This window comes from Kryptolebias marmoratus, linkage group LG7 (genome assembly GCF_001649575.2).
Source record: "Kryptolebias marmoratus isolate JLee-2015 linkage group LG7, ASM164957v2, whole genome shotgun sequence".
In the NCBI taxonomy this organism is placed as follows: domain Eukaryota; kingdom Metazoa; phylum Chordata; class Actinopteri; order Cyprinodontiformes; family Rivulidae; genus Kryptolebias; species Kryptolebias marmoratus.
The window spans coordinates 17,648,485-17,667,805 of NC_051436.1; the positions used below are offsets into that span (position 1 = coordinate 17,648,485).

At 37.6% G+C, this 19,321-nt stretch overlaps 1 protein-coding gene and 2 long non-coding RNA genes across 4 annotated transcripts; all 3 read right to left on the reverse strand.

The window, feature by feature from the left end:
* Positions 1 to 6,907, reverse strand: LOC112449739 (B-cell receptor CD22; the record flags this gene model as incomplete). Its single annotated transcript, XM_037976740.1, is given in 5 exon segments — positions 1 to 249; positions 1,793 to 2,065; positions 2,260 to 2,553; positions 3,456 to 3,719; positions 6,637 to 6,907. Coding segments are annotated over 5 exon segments (1,351 nt in total), but the record flags the coding sequence as incomplete, so codon positions are not given.
* A 6,244-nt stretch (positions 6,908 to 13,151) lies between these two features.
* On the reverse strand, positions 13,152 to 13,814 carry LOC108244259. The gene is made up of 3 exons (XR_003039797.2): positions 13,684 to 13,814; positions 13,328 to 13,571; positions 13,152 to 13,251 (listed from the first exon to the last, which is right to left on the reverse strand). It is a non-coding gene; the product is annotated as an uncharacterized LOC108244259 (long non-coding RNA).
* A 2,364-nt stretch (positions 13,815 to 16,178) lies between these two features.
* Positions 16,179 to 19,315, reverse strand: LOC108244264. Of its 2 annotated transcripts, none has more exons than XR_005233396.1 (6): positions 19,147 to 19,315; positions 18,702 to 18,752; positions 18,556 to 18,618; positions 18,408 to 18,467; positions 17,935 to 17,994; positions 16,179 to 17,653 (listed from the first exon to the last, which is right to left on the reverse strand). It is a non-coding gene; the product is annotated as an uncharacterized LOC108244264 (long non-coding RNA). The 2 variants fall into 2 exon arrangements; XR_001808918.3 differs by having other exon boundaries at positions 16,179 to 17,661.
* Between the last annotated feature and the right edge of the window lie 6 nt (positions 19,316 to 19,321).

A 19,321-nucleotide genomic window follows, 5' to 3' on the forward strand; every position in this document is an offset into this window, starting at 1 on the left:
CTTGAACTGACATCCAGCTCTGTGGTGACTTCTGTCCTGAATGTTCACAGCTGTAGAAACCTTCATCTGACTTTGACACTGCAGAGATCTTCAGCTCCTCTCTGCCATCATTTTGGAGAAGTTTGTTGTTGTGATAGAAAGACACATCAGAAAGTAGTTTTTGTTGTTTGGTTCTGCAGCTCAGAGTAACAGGATCTCCCTCAGTCACAGGATGGACGGGGCTCTGCAGGATGATCCCATCATCTTTATCTGGAAAACAGTTTCAGTCAGCAGTCAGCTGGTGGACACGTTTAGAAACATCTGGCTTATGAAGAATCAACTGAAAAGTGGCCTTTTAGATGAAATACCACCTGACATTAGATTCTGTTTATTTTATAAAACTCTATTTCTGAACCTCTTACCAAATATGAAACATGTTTCATGAGCCACCTTTTATTAAAACCTACAACAAGTTTCATAAACAACACTCTCTGCACTAAACCACCCCAGCAAACACAAATTAGGCTCAAACTCAGCCAGTTTACAGATACTGAGGTAAAACTTGGTGTGGTAGCAGCTGAGAGTCAAACCCAACATCTCAAACTGATCGAGCAAAATCTGTTCTTAAAACTTTGCTTTTAATGATTTGAGTCAACTCTGTTTGTTTGTTAGCAAAATAATTCATGAAACACTGGGTTCATTTTAATAAACTGTCAGAAAGTAATCAGTGGGTGAAAATCTACAACTGATTAACTTTTGAAGTCACCACAGCTTAAGATGGCCACCACAGCCAGTTGATATTATCCAACAAATAACTATAATTTATTCAGTTTACAGATATTGAGGTAAAACTTGGTGTGGTAGCAGCAAGGAGTCGTGTCCAACACCTTCTCCAAGTGTGACACACTGAGCAACATCTTTGTTTCCAACTTTGGAGTTAAAAGTTTCAGATCTCGACCTGAACAGCAGCAGGTTTTTACTGATTTACACAACTAACATATTTCTGCTCCATGAAACAGTTGTCCTCTCCTGATTGTAGCAACAACATTTTTCTCTGCAGGAATTTTCTATTCCTCACTTTCCATGAACACAAATTTCTGTTCTTCATGAATAAAGTGAAGAAGAGATTTTTTTTCCTGTAACTAATAGCAGAATATTTTAAACTGACTGTGTGATCTGTGAAACCTTAAACTGGTTTGTGAAACTTCAATAGTGTGCGATTTCAGCACTTTTTTGGTATCTGAATCACACTAAAACTGGTCCAGCTCCAAAACTACAACACCTCACTGGTATTTGATAAAAAGGTGAAATATATGCTAAAATCTTGTGTTCTGAATGTGTTTATGCAGCGTGAACAATCAACATTCATATAAACTAATTCATGTCATTTCAGTGAGTCATCATGGTTGTGCCAAACACACACAAACACATGTCATATACACATTCAAGTCACTTATGTTTTAAATAAATGCTTCTATTTTAATTAAGTTTTGGTCTTCATTGTAACTAATATGCAGGGGGATAATGAGTGGTTGACTTCAATATTTTTTAAAGTTTGGCTACGGCCCTGTTTGTTAGATCGTTGTTGCTCCTCTGTCTGTTTCTTCCTCAGGTCGAGGTCATTCAGAGGTCTACTTCAGACTGTTTCACTTTAATAAAGTTCCTGAATTTTTCAACCTGCCTGCTTGCTGCCTTCTTTGCCTGCAGTTTTGTCCCATTTCCACCATCCTCCCTCCAATTTATGACAAATATGTACAATAACTAAGAATATTATATTCACAGTTAAAAGAAACTATAAGAAGTGATAACATACCCTGTACAGTGATGTTGACTGCATTGCTGAACTCTCCTGATCCAGACTCACACCAGAACACTCCACCATCAGACCAGAAGGGCTTTATGATACATGAGGATCCAGTCATTGTTCCCCAGGTGGAGCAGTTAAAGTCAGACAGGTGACCTGTTTCTGGAAACCTCTTCACTCTCCACTCAGTAGAGTTTCCTTCACAGCTCAGTGAGACAGACTCAGATCTGAAGAGTTGAACTCTGTCAGGATTCACTCTGAGAGACGCTGCTGGAGGAAAAGCTGAGGAAAAAAAACAGATTTTAACTAAGCACAGAAAAATGTCTGTTTAAATAATCATTTGCTTCATGTATTAAATCAGTGCTGAATATTTCTGCAAGTTGATCAAAGTGTAATTTATATCTTCAAACCATCCAGATGTTTCAGTCTCAGATGATACAGACAGCTGTTGTACAACTAACCTGCAGGAAACTGACCTGCAGACCAAACAAAACTTGGTTCACTGTAATCAGAGTAAAACGCTGATTCTCCTCTTCCTGCTCTGCACACATATCCTGCTGTGTGTTTCTGTCCATGAATGATGTAGGAGTTCTGTTGTGTCCCGTTGGAGCTTCCAGGCAGCAGCTCATAGCTGTAGGAGCCATATTTCTTTGCTTTATACCAGAAGAACCTCCATCCTGCAGACGGAGGTTTAACCTCACAGCTCAGAGTCACTGAGGCTCCAGGACTCAGCCATGATGGAGACACAGAGAGGACAGGCTGAGGTTTACCTGTTGGAGAGAGTTGTTGTCACAATCAAATATTAAAAATTATTTTTTTTATTATCTAGGAGACTTCTTACAGACAGAAGAATCTGACGTCTACATTTAATCCATCTGCAAATCCTGCAAGTATTGAGTGATGAAGCAAACATCAGCACACATCCAAAGCAGTGGACAGCTGGAGATACAACATCTGGAGAACAACTGGGGTCCAGAGCTCAAGGCCACCTCAGTCAGGACAAAGATTGGAGTGGGTCAGTGCTCATCATCACTGCCTCAGCCTACAATTTTACTGCAGGTCAGAGAGGAGAACCAACAACCTGCAGGTCCCAAGACGGTTCTGTAACCTCCAGGCTACAGATGATGTGTGTGTGAGTGGGGGTGACATCTCACGAGATGTGTTAATGCTCAGAGTATGTGTTGAAGAAGACTCTCAGCTACTACCACATAAACTTTACCTCATTAGCTGTAATTTTGAGGTTGTAGGTTGTAGACATTTTTGTGTTGGCAAAGTTAGATTAATAACAATAATATTAATTAATAACATATCATTTTACAGACCAGACTGTCACAAAACCTAAGAACATAAAGATGTTCAGTAAGATGATGTTTAGGGAGAAATGACCTTTTTCATCCAAACGCCAGATTTAATTCATGATTCCTAACTTAAAGATGGATGGAAATGTTGATCATATTTAACAACAAACAAGCTGCATTTTGTTTTCTCTCTAAAGTTCTTATAAATAAAACAATTGGTGTCACTTTTTCTGTTTTCACACAAACAACTTTTATATTAAACTTCCTGAAGAAAACTGGAGGAACATTTTCTGCTGTTCTGTTTAGAGAGTTCAGAGAAAAACATCAAATATGTGATTTTTAAAGAAACATGAATGAAAAACAGTTTAACTCACGTGACACTGAGAGTCTGAAGGCATCACTCCACTGTGTTAAGAGAAAACCACTTCTACCCTGACAGCTGTAGTCTCCACTGTGGTCATCTTTAACTTTGTCGATCCTGTATTCACTGGATGTTGGAGGAATATTTGACCAGTTTTGTCTCCATTCATACGTCCACTGAGTTCCTCCTCCTCCCTGGATCTGACAGCTGAGAGTGACTGTCTCACCTCTGAATATCTGAGACCAGTCAGCTTTCAGGATCACTTTGGGCTCAGAAACTGTTCACAGAAACAACATTCAGTTTGAAGTCTGAGTGAAACATTAATTAAAATAAAATACACAACAATAACTGTTTATAAATGCTTATTAATAAACATTAACAGTAACAGAAAAATTACACTAAAATACATCATATAGTCACATTTTAACTATTTCTTACTGAATATCAACATATAAAGAAACAACATTATGTTTGCTAAGTTTCTGATTTATTAAATTGGATTTACTAAACATTTTATTGGGTCAAAGTGTTAAAATAGAAAATACAACATTCCAGTATCAGTGTTGTTATTGACCTCAACCAAGGAGGTTTTTGTTTTTGATAGAGTTTGTTTATTTGTTTGTTTGTTTGTCTGTGCACAAAATTAGTCAAAGAATGGATTTTGATGAAATTTTCAGGAAATGTTGAGGTTGTCACGAAGAACAAATGATTACATTTTGGTGATCAGGATCACGATCCGGCTTCTACAAGGTTTTAATCATCCTATAGCTGAGACAGAGGCTTGCGCTCTCAGAGTTCCTCAACATAATGTGACGACATCAGTGATGACATCACATAACATATCTCAATTATGCAATACAATAAAAGAATAGTTTATACATGGTTTACACACACAATCTAGGCCTTAGGTTAACCAGTTTGTTCGTCTGCTGGGAGGGAGGCTGCAATTTTGAAGTATTGAATGAGGGGGTTCCACTGTTGATAAAACCTTTCTATTGATCCTCTTGTAGCAAATTTAATATTCTCTAGTTTTAAGAATGACATTACATCATGTAACCAAGAGATTGGGAAAGGTGGGGCCTGGCTCTTCCATAGTAATAGTATTTTTCGCCGTGCTATAAGTGAAGTACATAGGAGGGTGTGCTTTTGTTTTGGGGACAGTGTCAGCAAATGGCCTGGATACACCAAATATAGCAACAAGTGGATACAACTCAATTTCCTGTCCCAGTATCTCTGACATGGTCTTAAAATAGGATTTCCAATAATCTGTAAGTCTCTGACATGCCCAAAACGTGTGTAAGTTTGTAAGCATCTGTCACATATGTCTCTGGTGTTTGGGTATATCTTTGCGAGTTTAGTTTTGTTATAATGCACTCTATAAACGACTTTAAATTGTATGAGTTGAAATTTTAGACTAGATGAGCAGAACTGTATTCCGTTCAATGCAGCAGACCACCATTCTTCACATAGGGAGATACCCAGTTATGACTCCCAGTCTGTTTTGATCTTGACCAAGGTAGATGGAGAGTCTGGTGTTTGTAAGTCAAACAGAAATTATATGTGACACTTGGACCTTTTGGTAAGTGGATGAAGAAGATCAATACCAGAAGGAGAGGGGGGAGCTGGAAATGACGCAGTGTTCAGCTTTAAAAAATGACAAAATTGAAAATATCTAAATAAATCACATGGCTGAAGATTAAATTTGAGACAGAGTTTTTTAAAACTCGAAAAGATCCCCTCTGTGTAAAATTCTTCTATTCTTCCCAGGCCTTGACATTCCCAGAGGATGAACCTAGCATCTGTCTGGGCTGCTTTGAATAGCATTGTTACATACAGCAGTATTGAGAGGAAGTATTGTCCAATTAAGGTCATGTTTAATCTGTTGCCATATTTTTAAAGTGGCTATGACAACAGAACTTTCAGTAAACATTTATGGTTTCAATTTCCCAGGTTTCTTTTCCTTGTTTGGGTATTGATGAGATGGTCGCTTGTCTGAGAGTAGGGGGTAAAGTACCCTGTTGGAAGGCATAATTGTACATCCTAAGCAATAGAGGTGCACGTTTTACAGAAAACTACTAATAAAACTCGACCAAAACGCCATCAGGCCCCGGCGATTTTCCTTTGCTCATTGACTTAATCTCCTTACAAATCTCATTCAAACTTAGGGGTGCATCAAGGCCAGTTTTCTCCTCAGCCGACAACCTAGGCATTTCTATATCAGATAAAAAACAGTTACATTGGTAGGTCATCCTGCGGCTCACTGACAATTGTGAGTAAAAGGTCATAAAAACATCATTTATTCCTCAAGGGTCAGATACAACTTGGTTAGTTGAGTTTTTGATTTGGGTAATCATCTGTGCACCCCTCCTACCCTTCTAGTAGTTTGCTAGTACACGTCCTGCTTTTTCGCCGTGTTCATATAAGGTGCCTCTAGCTTTAATTAACATTCTCTCTCCTTCCATGGTTGAGATCAGGTCGAACTCTTTGTTTTTCAGTTTCCGTTTGTAAAGCTCAGGAGTAGAGGATTCACCATACTGGCCTTCAAGATCAGAAATTTGTTGCAATAACTCTTGTTTTTTGGTACTGGTTGTCTTCTTCAGATAAGCAGAGAATGAGATTATCTCACCTCTAAGGACTGCTTTCAGTGTTTCCCAGAGCAAACATGAATCAAGGGTCAGTGGTGTACAGGCAGCACATATTAAGAGTAAGTTACCTTAATCGGTTGAAAAATGTTCATTGAAGAAGCTCTCTGCAGCATCCACACACTCAAATTTGTAGTCCTTTTCTTGGTGTGAGGCAAAGCACAGCAGGATATCGGAGAAAGAACCTGACTCCCTTGTTGAAAAGTTTAGTCCTGACCGGGTTTAAAGGCAGCACGCTTCTTAGCAAGGGCAGAGCTGATGTCTGGGAAAATAAAGCTCCATTGGCCTTCATATAGCAGCTGTTGTCGTTTTTTCCTCGCGATGGGCAGGACTTGTTCCCTTTACTGAAAGTGTAAGAAGCAGACAATAACTGGCCTCAGTTTCTGATCCCCAGTGGGTTTGGCCTGTAAGACTCTGTGCACTCTATCCAGCCCTTGCAGGTCAGTGAATGCCTTATCTTGCAGCAGGTCCACAAAGAACCGTGACATAAAAGCTGTGACCGCCTGGCCTTCTCTTCCTTCTGGGAGGCAATGACTCACAGATTATTCCTACGAGAGCTGTTTTCCAGGTCTTCCACTTTTGCCAGAAGTTCCTCTTTCACTTTCTCCAAAGTGCCCACCTGCTTCTTGATGTGGTCAAGCCTGTTGCTTTGATTCAACAAGCATGTTTCCATCTCCATCATCCATGGCTCATATGCGTCTAACTTGTTGCGGACCACCTCTAAGGTCGAGTTAATAGGGGCAAGCGAAGCATTAATTTCAGCTAAAGTGGCGACTCTGTTCTTCTCCAGCTCAATCTTTAGCACAGACATAGGTAGCGCCATGTTGTCCTCCACCGCCTCCCCACTAGCATTAAATGGGTTCTGTGAGGCTTTCCCTTTTTTGTGACAATGTTTTTTGCTTGCCTGACATAACAAGGGTTTTATCTTCTTTCAACGTTGCTTGTGCATCTTATGTCAAGTGAATTTACCAAACTTTGTAGCTGTGTTTTTTAAATGATGTACAAAAATTGTGCTCTGGGTGCGCTTCAAGTGTCTGTTCTAGCTGATTGTGATACCGGAAGTCAACCCAGGAAATTTTGACTGTGGATCTGTGAGCATTCATGTAAAACAGCTGGAAGTTCATCACAAAACCAGTGAAGAAAAAACGAAGGGGGCGAAGGACGGTGAAGAGACATGAATAATCTTACCAATGCTGCTGCCACATTATTAAAGCACAAATAACCAGAAGGCTACTAAATTAATGTTCCGCAGGTGCTACTTTTATTAAAGTGAGTCCTGACCATTAGTGCATGTTGCCCTTAATATGTTGTTTTTTCCTTACTACTCTAAACTTCTTATTACTATAAAAAAAATTTAGGTTTACAATCATTTTGACCTTCTGTGATCACCATTATTTTACTCATGCAAGGCATTCTGGGATGATGATATAAACTTTTTGCGAAATTGTTTGTGGCTAGGTTTTTTTCACACTTGAACAGTAGATATATGTACAAAATGCTGCACTGCACTACTTTTGGTTTAAATCAACCAACAAAAACAGCGACTCGAGTCTTCATTACTTTCTGAGTGGGAAGAAAAGGAGCGCTGAATAGGAAAAAAGCCTGTGAATGAACTCAACTCCCAAACGACCCACTTTTTGTTCTTGATGTTTTTCTCCTAATAACTTTAGTCTACCACAGCTGCTGAAAGAGCTAACAGGAGCTGGAGGTTTTAAACAAATGCTAAAATCAAAGGCTGTGCCAACATTTTACTCTCACAAACCACTGAGACACGCAACACTGACGGCTTTACTGCTGTGAACAACATGATTCCACAGACACATCCTCTTCATAGCACCATGGTGTTGAATTACATGTTGCCATTTTAACATGGTAACTCTAAGGAACAATAGAAGAGACTGTGGCTGCAGTTGACTGTACTGATGGGGATGGTGGCTGCACCGGTCTGATCAGCAGATGATGGACCTTCTTTACTCTGACCTTTCAGGATGACCAGATGGGAAAAAAAATAAAGACAGTTTAGTTATTTGTAAACCTACCCCTCATCTCAAGTGAAAACACAACTTGTTATAAATGACAACAAAAGTTTCTTACCATTAGCATGTCCATAGAAGAGTGTACTGAGCACTGCAATAAAGATGAAAACTTTTTCAGATTTTATCAAACTGACACAAAAAACAAAACTCACAACAGACCAACACTGTTGTTTTCAAACTGTGGTACAAATACCACTGGTGTTACTCAGAAGAAAAGTTAATATCAGTTATTTACAAGTTGAATAACAAGCTAATCAACCATCAGAAGCCGACCTGTGTAAAGATAAAATACATGAGTAACTGAAAACATGAGAGGTTCAATCGAATGACAATCTTGGCTCCAGATGGAAACTAAATAAAAGTTCAGAGAAGAATATTTTGAGAACTTTGTGGAAACTGAAGTGAACGATGGTTAACTAATGTGCAGGTGGTTACTAAAGCTGTACAGCTTCTATAGGACCTGCTTATCACATATATTAGCAACTAGACACAGGAATGAAATGTGGAAGTTGAAGCTGAAACAGCACAAAGCGCCCCCTGTAGGCTGGCTCCAGTATAAGTTTAAGTCCATGTAAACAAATGGGTATTTGTATTTTCAAATACATTTAGTTGTAATTACTCATCTGATGCCTAAAAACACCATGATTTTGGGATGTGTGTGTGTGTGTGTGTTGTGGTGTGTGTGTGTGTTGTAGTTGGGACTTTCAGGCCAACATCCTAAGTGAGGAGACTCTGGCTCCTAAAATACAACATGACAGCGCCTGAAAACTGGATGATGCTGCTGCAAGTATTTATTTATTTTAAACAGATTTTTAAAAACACATAACCAGTAGGACAAGAGTCTGAGTAATATAGATTTGTATTTATTTTTATACTGTTTGATGCTTGGGCATTGTTTTAGTTCCATATTCAGTTTGTTCTATTGTTTAACTCCAGTGACAGTGATACAACATCTTTTCATAGTTGTTCGGATACTACATATTTTGAAATTCAATGTTCCGCTTAAGTTGTACTCACCATCCCTTTTATAAAACATTTCCTGAAGATGTTTTGGAAACAAATTTTTACAGATTTTATACATAAATGTTACTGTTTGATATTTCACAATGTACAGCAATTTTAATAAATTAGACTTTACAAGTAGAGGATATGTGTGTGTAAGAAAACTAACATTGTGTATTACTCTGCCATCTCTTTTTTGCATTACTTTTAGTGGTTGGAATGTTGATTTGTGTTGCCCTACACTTCTACACAAAACATTAGATATGGCTGAATCACTGAATAATACAAAATGTGGAGTGACTTACTTTTCAGATATCTTTCTTTGGCCATAATTGAAATACTTTTTGATACTTTATTACAGAGGTATTTTTATTTTGGCTTTGATAATCCTGTGTTGTATTAAATTTTTATACAGTGTATTTTTCTTTTACAAGCATTTTTGTAATCCCCTATTTTTGTACCCTTATTTTTACAGTATAGTTTTTTCAAAACAATGTTTTATTATAAAGCATCATAAATATTCTCAAAAATTGCTCATAAGCCTTATTAACATCAATTTCTTTGTATATTAATTGCCAGTTTTACTTTAAGAAATCTTTTTAAAATGCTTCTATACATCCATCAGTCTTAACACTTCCATGGATTTTGAACAACAAAACGAGACGTTTTGTCCAATTTTTTATGTTGTTGGACTGTCGGCGACAAAATGTGCAAAACTTTGAATAAATTTGATTCCAGTTTTCTAATATTTGTATTCAGTTATTGGTCAAAGAACTTTTCATCCACAGTTTGGGATTTGGTCTGTTTGTTCCTTTATGTCAGATTTGAAGATAAGCTTGTAAACTTAAACTTGAATTTTATTTTTTTTTTTAATTTCTGTCTTTATTAGTGGTACGTAGTGTTTTCTGAGGTGGAATTTGTTATCAAAAGTTTGAAAACTACAGGGCTAACACATTTCACATGAACCAACTATTGATAAAACAAAAAGACTAAAGAAAATATGAAAAACCAAAATCACACAGATAGTTCTTACCAATTAGAATTACCGGTATTTTCTTTAATCTACAAACAGAAAGTCAGTGATGTACTTACAGAAAACCCCCAGCATGCAGAGCAAAGCGTGTCCCATCCTCACATTCAGAGCTGCTGCACTGATGATCAGAAACTCTGCTGCTTTATTTTAACTGTAATGATGAAGAAGAACAAGTTACACCCAGCACAGATCTGACATCAGTGTTTTAACACTTCTGAGGTTAACCTGTTTGTTTCCTTCCCTTTGACACAGAGCTCACTCTGCAGCAGCAGTTTTGACCACAACAAATAATAAACACATTTACATTTCCTGTCCACTGCAGAGACATTTTGTTTCATGTGAAAATGTCTGTCTGGTCTTTAAATGACAGATTTATTTAAATATGACAGTAATTATTGTTAGAAGTCTTATCTGGATCTATGTAGGTTTACGATACAGTTGGTCTTTGCTTTATTTTCTTCTGCTCTTCTGTAAAGTTACTAAATTGCTCAGTCACAACTTCTTCTTTCCAAATAACTGACTTTACATTCATCTGATCACCTTTTGTTTCTTTACTAAACAACTTAATTATCACCAGTAATGGGTGACATGTTTGTCCCCATATGTGTATTTGTTTTTGTCTGTACTGTTAGCAAAATATCACATGAACCAGTGGATGGATCTGACTCTTAGAAAGTAATCCTTGGATGTAAATCTACAACTGATTAACTTTTGGTGTCGACCCCATTCAAAATGGCTGCAGCAGCCAACTGACAATCATTGGCTATAATTCAGTCAACTTTACATTTATTGAGCTGATATCTGATGCTGCAGAGGCAGATGAGATTCTGTCAAATCTTCCTAACTTCCTAACATCTGTGGTCAAACTTGCTAAGAGCATAAATTACCATTAAACCCTTTATACCAACATAGTTTTTTTATCTTACAACTTTTAGCTGGTTGTGTTTGTTCTGTACCTTCTTGAAAACACTGCTGCATTTTCCTTTTTGATTAGTTTTAGTGTTTGTATATTGATACTACATTAGGATGTGTGGTTTATTGACAGAGAATCTGTATATTAAGTTTCTTTATTGTTATATTTTTTATGAGCTTTCTACAATCTTTGTTTTTGCTTTTGTGAGTTGAACCTAAATCAGTTTAGAGGAGCCGTTAATGAGGACCTGAGTCTCAGACTTTGCTAAATTTCAGAAGAACCTTCAGGTTCATTTATATTTTATCTTCATATTTTAACCTGACCAAAAGGACTGATTCTGAGAGGGTTTTTAAACAGTCTGTAACATTCTGTTCAGTCACAATAAGTTACAGGAGTGATGAGATCTGTGAACTGTGGACTAAATGAACCTTATAAGACAGTGGTGTTGGCCCCAGCTTCCCCAACTCTGAACAGAATTAAACAGGAACCAAAAACAAATGGAAAACACTCATCTTTTTCATCAACAGATCAGCTTGGTTTTCTTTTCAGTTCTGCACTAAGAAAAGAGGAAATTAAATACTTTGCATCATATGTAGCTGCAGCCCAAAGCAGAGAGTATTAAATGTGTTTTTCTATTAAAACTATCAAGTGATGTCCTGATGGAAGCTCAAATGATATTAAAGCAGAAGTCAGGAGGAGCAGCTCACCTCACTACAACATTTAACAGTATGTTATATTAAAATGTATAACTCATTAACTTTTATTTGCATTAGAGTTATCTATACTTCAGTACATACCTGAGTAGACGTTTATATCACCTATACTGTGAAAACATTTTTAGGTACAATGGTAAGTAGTGTAGTGAGCCATCAGCTGGTGTGGTGAGTTGACAGATACTCAAAGTTAAGATGTGTGAAGTGTCAAAGCTACTAAGAAAGGTGATAGTATAACTTTAAGACGCAGACAGAGCTGCAGAAGTTGCTGAGATTTTCTTAATTCACAGTAAGAATACAAAAAACAGAATTACAATTAATGAAACCTCTAAAAAGTAAAGAAACAAAAAAAGCTAACTTAGTAGGAAGTTGGTCCCATGTACCACCACTGTAATGCTTTATGCTCTGCTATATCAGTCTGGACTCTTTCTGCTGTCATTAGTTGGTCCAAAATGTTGCTGCTCAACTCAGTTCTGGAACAAGAGCCAAAGCCTCATGACCATCTGCCTTATACTCTCACTGACTCCTTATTAGATTTTGTAGTGATTTTAAAATCCTACAGCTCACTGTTTAAGCCTTAAAAACATCAGGACATTCATCAGGGTTTATTGACCTAATATTTAACATCTAATTCATGGTGATCCATAGAAGAAGCTCTGCAGGTTATTCACAAATAGCACTAAAATAAGATCAATCTGTTGTTTCTATTAGAGCCTCATTTTATGGAGGACTGTGCCCACTGAAGGCCCAGTCTCACCTCTTTCTACCCTTAGAGCCCGTTGAACATGTTCTGCAAGTGTCCTTTGTCAGTTTATCATGAATTTGAAAAAAAACTGTTTTGTTCTCCAAAAATGGTTCAACAACATAAGGACAACACACAAGACTTTTATTTTATTTTTACTGTTCTGACTTTAATAAGAAACTACATGACTTTAATCATTTGCTTTCTTCACCATCTCCTGTGTAAAAAGACTGGCTCATACCGCAAGCTTGCTTCATTCCTAATCAATGACTTGAATAACAAACATCACAGGTGAAAAGTAGCCGGTGGGTTTTCAGCCCCACAGATGTATGACGATGAGAGAGTGACAGACAAAAAGAAGCTGTTTATTTCACTAATAAGACATTTTACCACTGAAAAAACAGAAATACTGATCTACTCCTCTCTGTGGAAAAAGAGCAGCTTCATATTCATGGGTGCTGCAGTTCGTTACATAAATTATTTCCATTTTCAACAGAAAGGCTCTTGTTGCAAGCTTTTCCACTTGATCTGATAATTGTGATTCTGGTAAAAGTAAGCTTGTGCTCCTGACATTCAAGGTGCATACAAACAGAGAGTGAAAGGTGATGAAACACCCCCACGGCCCCCCTACCTCAAAAATGAATCCAGTGTTGCTGCCCAGAGTAGGCAGAAAGACAGACAGGAGTCTTACTTGTGGTCTTGGTATAATTTCAGGTTTGGAGGGAGGACTGACCAGAATTCCAGGAGATAATGCTTAAGGTTTATATCCAAAGATGAGACATGGTGAGTATTTTCCTTACATACCTTGGAGAATAAGTGGTCCGGTAAAGAATTGTGTTTCCAGGTGAACCAGGTAAGTGTTAAATATTTCTGAGAGTGGCTGAGGAGGAGTGATGACGAGAGGTACGGAAGACAGTGGGCAGAGATGGTAATGTTGTGGCTGAGTTGGCGTGAGTTGGAGATCCAGGAAGCAGCAGTAAGGTGGTGATGAAAGGAGTTCATCCAGGTAAGTTTGTTCTCAAGAAGCTGGACCAGGAAGGAGCAGGTTCTGCACAGAGAGACACAGGAAAGTTAATTATAAACTTGAAACAATACATTTTGTCTTAAAAGTGCTACTGGTATTGTAGTGGAAAGGCTCAGTTCATGCAGAAAGGCATTACAATGAAATAATGAGGCAGAGAAAGGGCTCCTTCCCTCCTGATAGCCAACATGGGGAGGCTTTATTTAAGTCTGGTTTACTTCACAATATCTAAAGATCTCCAAATCCTCATACTTGATGGGCGTCTTTATACAGAATCATACATCTGTGTGTATTGTAACAGTTCTGACCAATCCTGAACCTCCTGGCAACTACCTCCTAACTTTCGTCAGTTCTGGGAACTGACCTGCACATGTATCCTGTTCCTGAGCTGTTGTTTATCCTACTTCTTCCTGGCCCACTGCAGACAATATCATAACAGTCTGTTCTGGGAAAGTGTTCTGGCAAAAACAACTCTTAATCTTTCTTCACACTAACATAGCACACTGTTAACCTCTGCACTTTTACCCCCACAGTATTTGGAGCAGAACTGTCACCAGTGACACTCAACAGTCCCATGAAGACTTCTTCTTTTTCTTTTCATTTAAAGGCAGATCACAAGCAAATGACAGGTGCATACCCCTTTCTCTCACAGCTGCATGCACCACACATTGTTCCACATTTTCTTTTTCTCCACATTGCTAACATTTCTCATTGCTTCTCTTCCCCAGTGTATATAATAAGTCATTTAAGTAACTATGGCCCACTCTTAACCTCATCATCATCACCTCCTCTCTTCTGTTTCTTTATTATAGATTTTAGAATTTTGAACTAATGTCTGTTTCTTGTCTTCATTCCACTTTTTCTGCCATAATTCTGTATCTTTCTTTTTTATAATTGATTTCCCTTTTCCTTTCCCATAAGGTGGTATTTCTAATAATAGATCCTCTCTGTTGTTGCCTGTTGTTTGAATCTGAGCACACCACCACCCTATCCCGTCTGACCGCTTCCACCCAGTGCAGGCTCATGATTATTGCCACCATCTCTGCTGTAAACACAGCAAGTTGATCTGACTGACATTTGGATATGCTTATTTGAAACTCTGGTATATATACTCCTATTCCCACACATTCATGTAAATTCTTAGAGGCATCTGTGAATATTTTAAGGTAACTGTAGTATGAGCTTCTCAAGTATAGACTGGTTTTCACCCTTACTTAATTCTGTTTCCAGTTTATTTTCATTTCAAACACTCTCATATCCACCTCTGCCTCTGGGAACAGCCATGGGGGAACGGTACTGACTGGATTAATTGGTGAGAAATTCTTGTTTTCTATCTCATACACTTTAGCCATCCAAATCCATTCCTCTGGAATGTGGAGTATTCCCAACAGCTGTGTTTATTGCAGGGGTTTTCTTGCTTCTTTTTAGTTTTATCCAGTGTGATAGTGACAATTAAACTCTTCTGATTTCCAGTGGAGTCTCACCAGCCTCAACTAATACACTCCTGTACACACTCTTTATGCCCTGTATTACAGTTTAGCTGCTTTTTCTAATGTTGACTTTGTTGCTGCTCCATACACAATACACCCGTAATCTAATGTTGACCTCATGAGCGCCCTGTAGATGTTTATTAGTGACTGTTTGTCTGTCCCCCACAATCACTTCCTGCCACAGCTTTTATAATATTGACTTTTTTACATTTTGTTTCTAAATATTCCATATGTGTTTCTATGTATACTTACTGTTTCACCATAATCCAAGATAATAAATTCAGAAACCATCTCTAGTGGCTGGTCATATAATGTTAAATTTCCTACATTAATCTTTCTCTTGTTTCTGATCACCATGTAGCAGGACTTACTTACTGATAACTTGAAACTCCATTTATATGACCAGTTCTCTCCTTCAGAGGGTGTCGCTCTTCTCTGGAGGTCAAAGGGCAACTTCTTCCCCTTCGTGCCTGGCACTGTGGCTCAAATCCAGGGCTTCTAACACATACCTCTCTTTCCAGATAAACTAAACAACTACTTGTTAACGGTTTTAAAATAGTGACTAAATATAAAATGGTGATAAACACAAATCAGATTAAGATATAATAATCAAATATAAAATAAAGCATGGGAGAATAAATACAAGGCCTTCTATTCCACAACATTTAGATTATATATGCAGAACTGCTGCTCTTCTTAAGATTAAATGCTGTTTAAGTGAAAGCTTGGTTTTGTCTAATTCCACACTCCCCTCCAGGTAAGTGTAATGTCCAACACTTACCTGGTTCACCTGGAAACACAATTCTCTACTGGACTATTTATTCTCAAAGCCTGTCTCCTATCAGCGCCTCCAGCCTCTGGACACTACGCTGACAGACACAGCAAACCTTCTGTGGCACTGTGTTAAACTGGTTCACTTCCTTCTTATCTGAAAGGTCTTTTTCTGTTTTTGTGAACCAGATTTATTCAGATAGCGTGCCATTGTCTTGTGGGGTACTTCAAGGTTCAGTTTTGGCCCCGATCCTCTTTTTATTGTATTTATATCCTTTGGGTTCCTGTTTTAACAGACTAAGCTTAGAGCAACCTGGAAGAAGTTTAATGTTTAGATGTTATTTACTCCACGAAACCACGTTTTTTCCTTCTCAACTGCAGGATTATAATTTTATTAAAGCACATGTGACAGAAGAAGGTATAGAAACAAGAACATCAGCAAGTAATTCAAAATGAAAGCTAAACTAATCGAACTAATCCATCCCTGAATCTTCCTCTGAAACAGCTGAGTTGTGGCTGAATTGGTTGGAACAGGTATGACTGAAACTGAACAGGGACAGTTTCCTCTGCTCTCTTCTTCTTGCTGCTTGATAAGAATCTTCATGGTCCTGATGGCGTTATTCAGAGAAGTCATTCCCAGGTGAAAGAGTCCAACATCCTCTCCTGCTTCCTCAGTCTTTTAGCTGAGCATTAAACCTCATCTCCAGTCATTTTCACTTTAATCTGCATCTCATATCATACAAATATTATTTATAGAGCACTTTACACACCCACAGGACCAAAGTGCTGTACACAAATAACACATTTGATGAATCATAAAATCAATAAAGCAATAATATAAGTAGCAAATGAATATGTATCAACAATAATAAAAATATAGGTTATGTCAAAGGCCAAGAAAAAAAGATGGGTCTTAAAAAGGGATTTAAAATCAGGAAGTGAAGAGGCCTGTTTAATGTGCAACGGAAGGTCATTTCACAGCTTAGGAGCTGCTACAAAAAAGCATGGACCCCTCTGAGCTTGAGCTTCATCTTTGGCAGCCTCAGAAGCAACTGGTCAGCTGACCTGAGGGAACGGGAGGGGCGTAGAGATGTAGCAGCTCGGAGAGGTAAGATGGGGCAAGGCCATTACGAGCTATAAAAGTCAATAAAAGGATTTTTAAATGAATCCTATACAATGTACCGACAACCAGTGGAAGGAGGCTAAAATAGAAGAAGTATGGTCAAGTTTTTGTGTACCTGTTAAGAGACCTGAGGCAGCATTCTGTACCCTCTGAAGCTGGGAGATGTACGACTCACTGACTCCTTCATGGAGTGCATTACAGTAATCCAGCTGAGTGGTTCCAAAGGCATGAATTTCTGTTTCAAAATGGTGATATGAAAGGACAGGCTTTACCTTAGCTAGCTGCCTCAAGTGGAAAAAGATGGATTTTACCACAGCTCTAGTTTCCAACTTAAGTCCAGCCTGATGTATTGGGCTGCATCTCCATGCATGTGACCCACACATCTCTCTGTAAAACCAGTCAAGCAAAGACCCTAATGAGCCTCCAAAGGGAGTAGAGGGGGAATCATTTACATGAGTCCAGCTTGAATATAACAGAACAACTCTCTGCACTTTAAAAGCTTGGAGCTCTGCTCCTCGGGTGAGGAGCGTAATGTCTTCAACTAACAGAAAAGAAGTCCAGTGGCTTTGTTTCCAAACTCTGAGGAAATGTTGTTGTGAGTTGAACCTCCTGTAATAATCTGCAGAATAAAGCACCACAGCATGCAGCTACATGGCAGCATCGTCATCCAGAGCTGCTCCTGATCTGACTTCAGAATAAACTGCTGCTTCTGCTGCTGCTCCTCTCTGCTTTCCTGTGAAGGAAAAGAGGAACTGAATCAATATTTGACTTTCATATCACCCTTAATAATAATAATACTAATCTCAACTAATAAGACTTCAAAGTCCTGTCCATGTACTAGAATTATATATTTTAATGTATTACTCCAACTAAAAAGTGTTACTTTATACAGATAACATGACAAATAATACAAAAATGCACAATTTTGAGTTTTCTTTAAATTAAATGTTGTAAAAAAAAATAAATTAATTGAACAATAAGAACCATAAGTGAATACAGACTTTACCTTTCTTCTTTTTCTTGGCTTTTTTCTGATGGTTGATCTCAGCGTATGTTGGAGTGAAATCTGAAACAGAAAACAGATCTCAAGACGTGTTTAGCTCATATTTAAATTAATTATAGCACATATTTAATTCTTTACACCTACTGGATTAAAACACAGTCGCAGTTGCAAGAAAAGCAAATAAAAAAAAAAGTGAAACACTTTTTGTTTTTCAAATACTGAATGACTAAATCCTAATTTTCTGTGTAATCTGGATTAGAGTCTATAGATGCTGTGATAAAGTGAAGCCAGCTGTTCAGAGAAAATAAAATAATTTTATCAAAGTTGTGTCATTAAACAACCTGTAAAAGTTCTCAGATCTGACAGTTTGTGCTGATCTATAGTGGTAGGATGTCGATGATTATCTGAACTCCTGTAATCAGCTGCAGTTTAATGACATGAGGTCACATTTCAGTCCAAACAGGAAGTGACTGTACCTGCACTTCCTGTTTTCACCTCAGAGTAAACAGCGCCCTCCTCTGGTTCACGAGGCCTCCCTGTTCAAATCATCAAGAAAAGACATGAAGGTGGAAACTTTTCACACTTATTTTCTCATGTTGGACATGCTTTGTGTTTGAAACTTACTGTTTTTTTCAGAGTTTTTCAGGTCAATCAGAGCGTATGTAACATCTCTGGATCCACCTGCAGCTGAAACATTTCAGGATTTTATGTCAGATATTAATTATCTGGATTCTTTTAACTTTGTAAACTCCTTCAAGAATATATTTTACCATTTCCTGTGGCTTCAGAAGTATTGATGGACTCATAGACAGAAGAATTACCTAAAATCAAGTAAAATAAGTAAAATAATAATAAAAAAGGAATAGAAAGTTTTAATAATGTAAATGTATAAAGAAAATCCAACCTTATTTAAAAAAGTAATTTTTCTTGGTTGTTTTTGTTCATCTGCTGTTGATTTTGCTAAATCAATTTATTCAATTAACTTTATTTTATTTTAAAGAAAACAAATATTTGTTTTTCTATTTGCATATATCAATCAAATCATAAAATATGTCAGGAAAAATCACTTTATCAAGTAAAAGTTTCATTCTCGTTGTTGTAGACTTTTGATAGTTAGTTGATTACAAAACACTGTGTCCAAATTTTAGGATAATTAAGAACTAAAATATAATTATAATAATAATAATAATGAGAGAAATGAGTTTGGGTCCTGACCCTGCAGAACACATCTGTATTCATGACCATCAGTCTGGTTGACTCCATGATTTGTGGTGAAGCTCTCTGACTGTTTTGGTCTAAAATATAATAAAATATTTTAAAAAGTAAAGTTAATAATAAAAAACAGCTGATAATTCATGTCAGTGATAAAAAGAGAATTTGTGACATACTG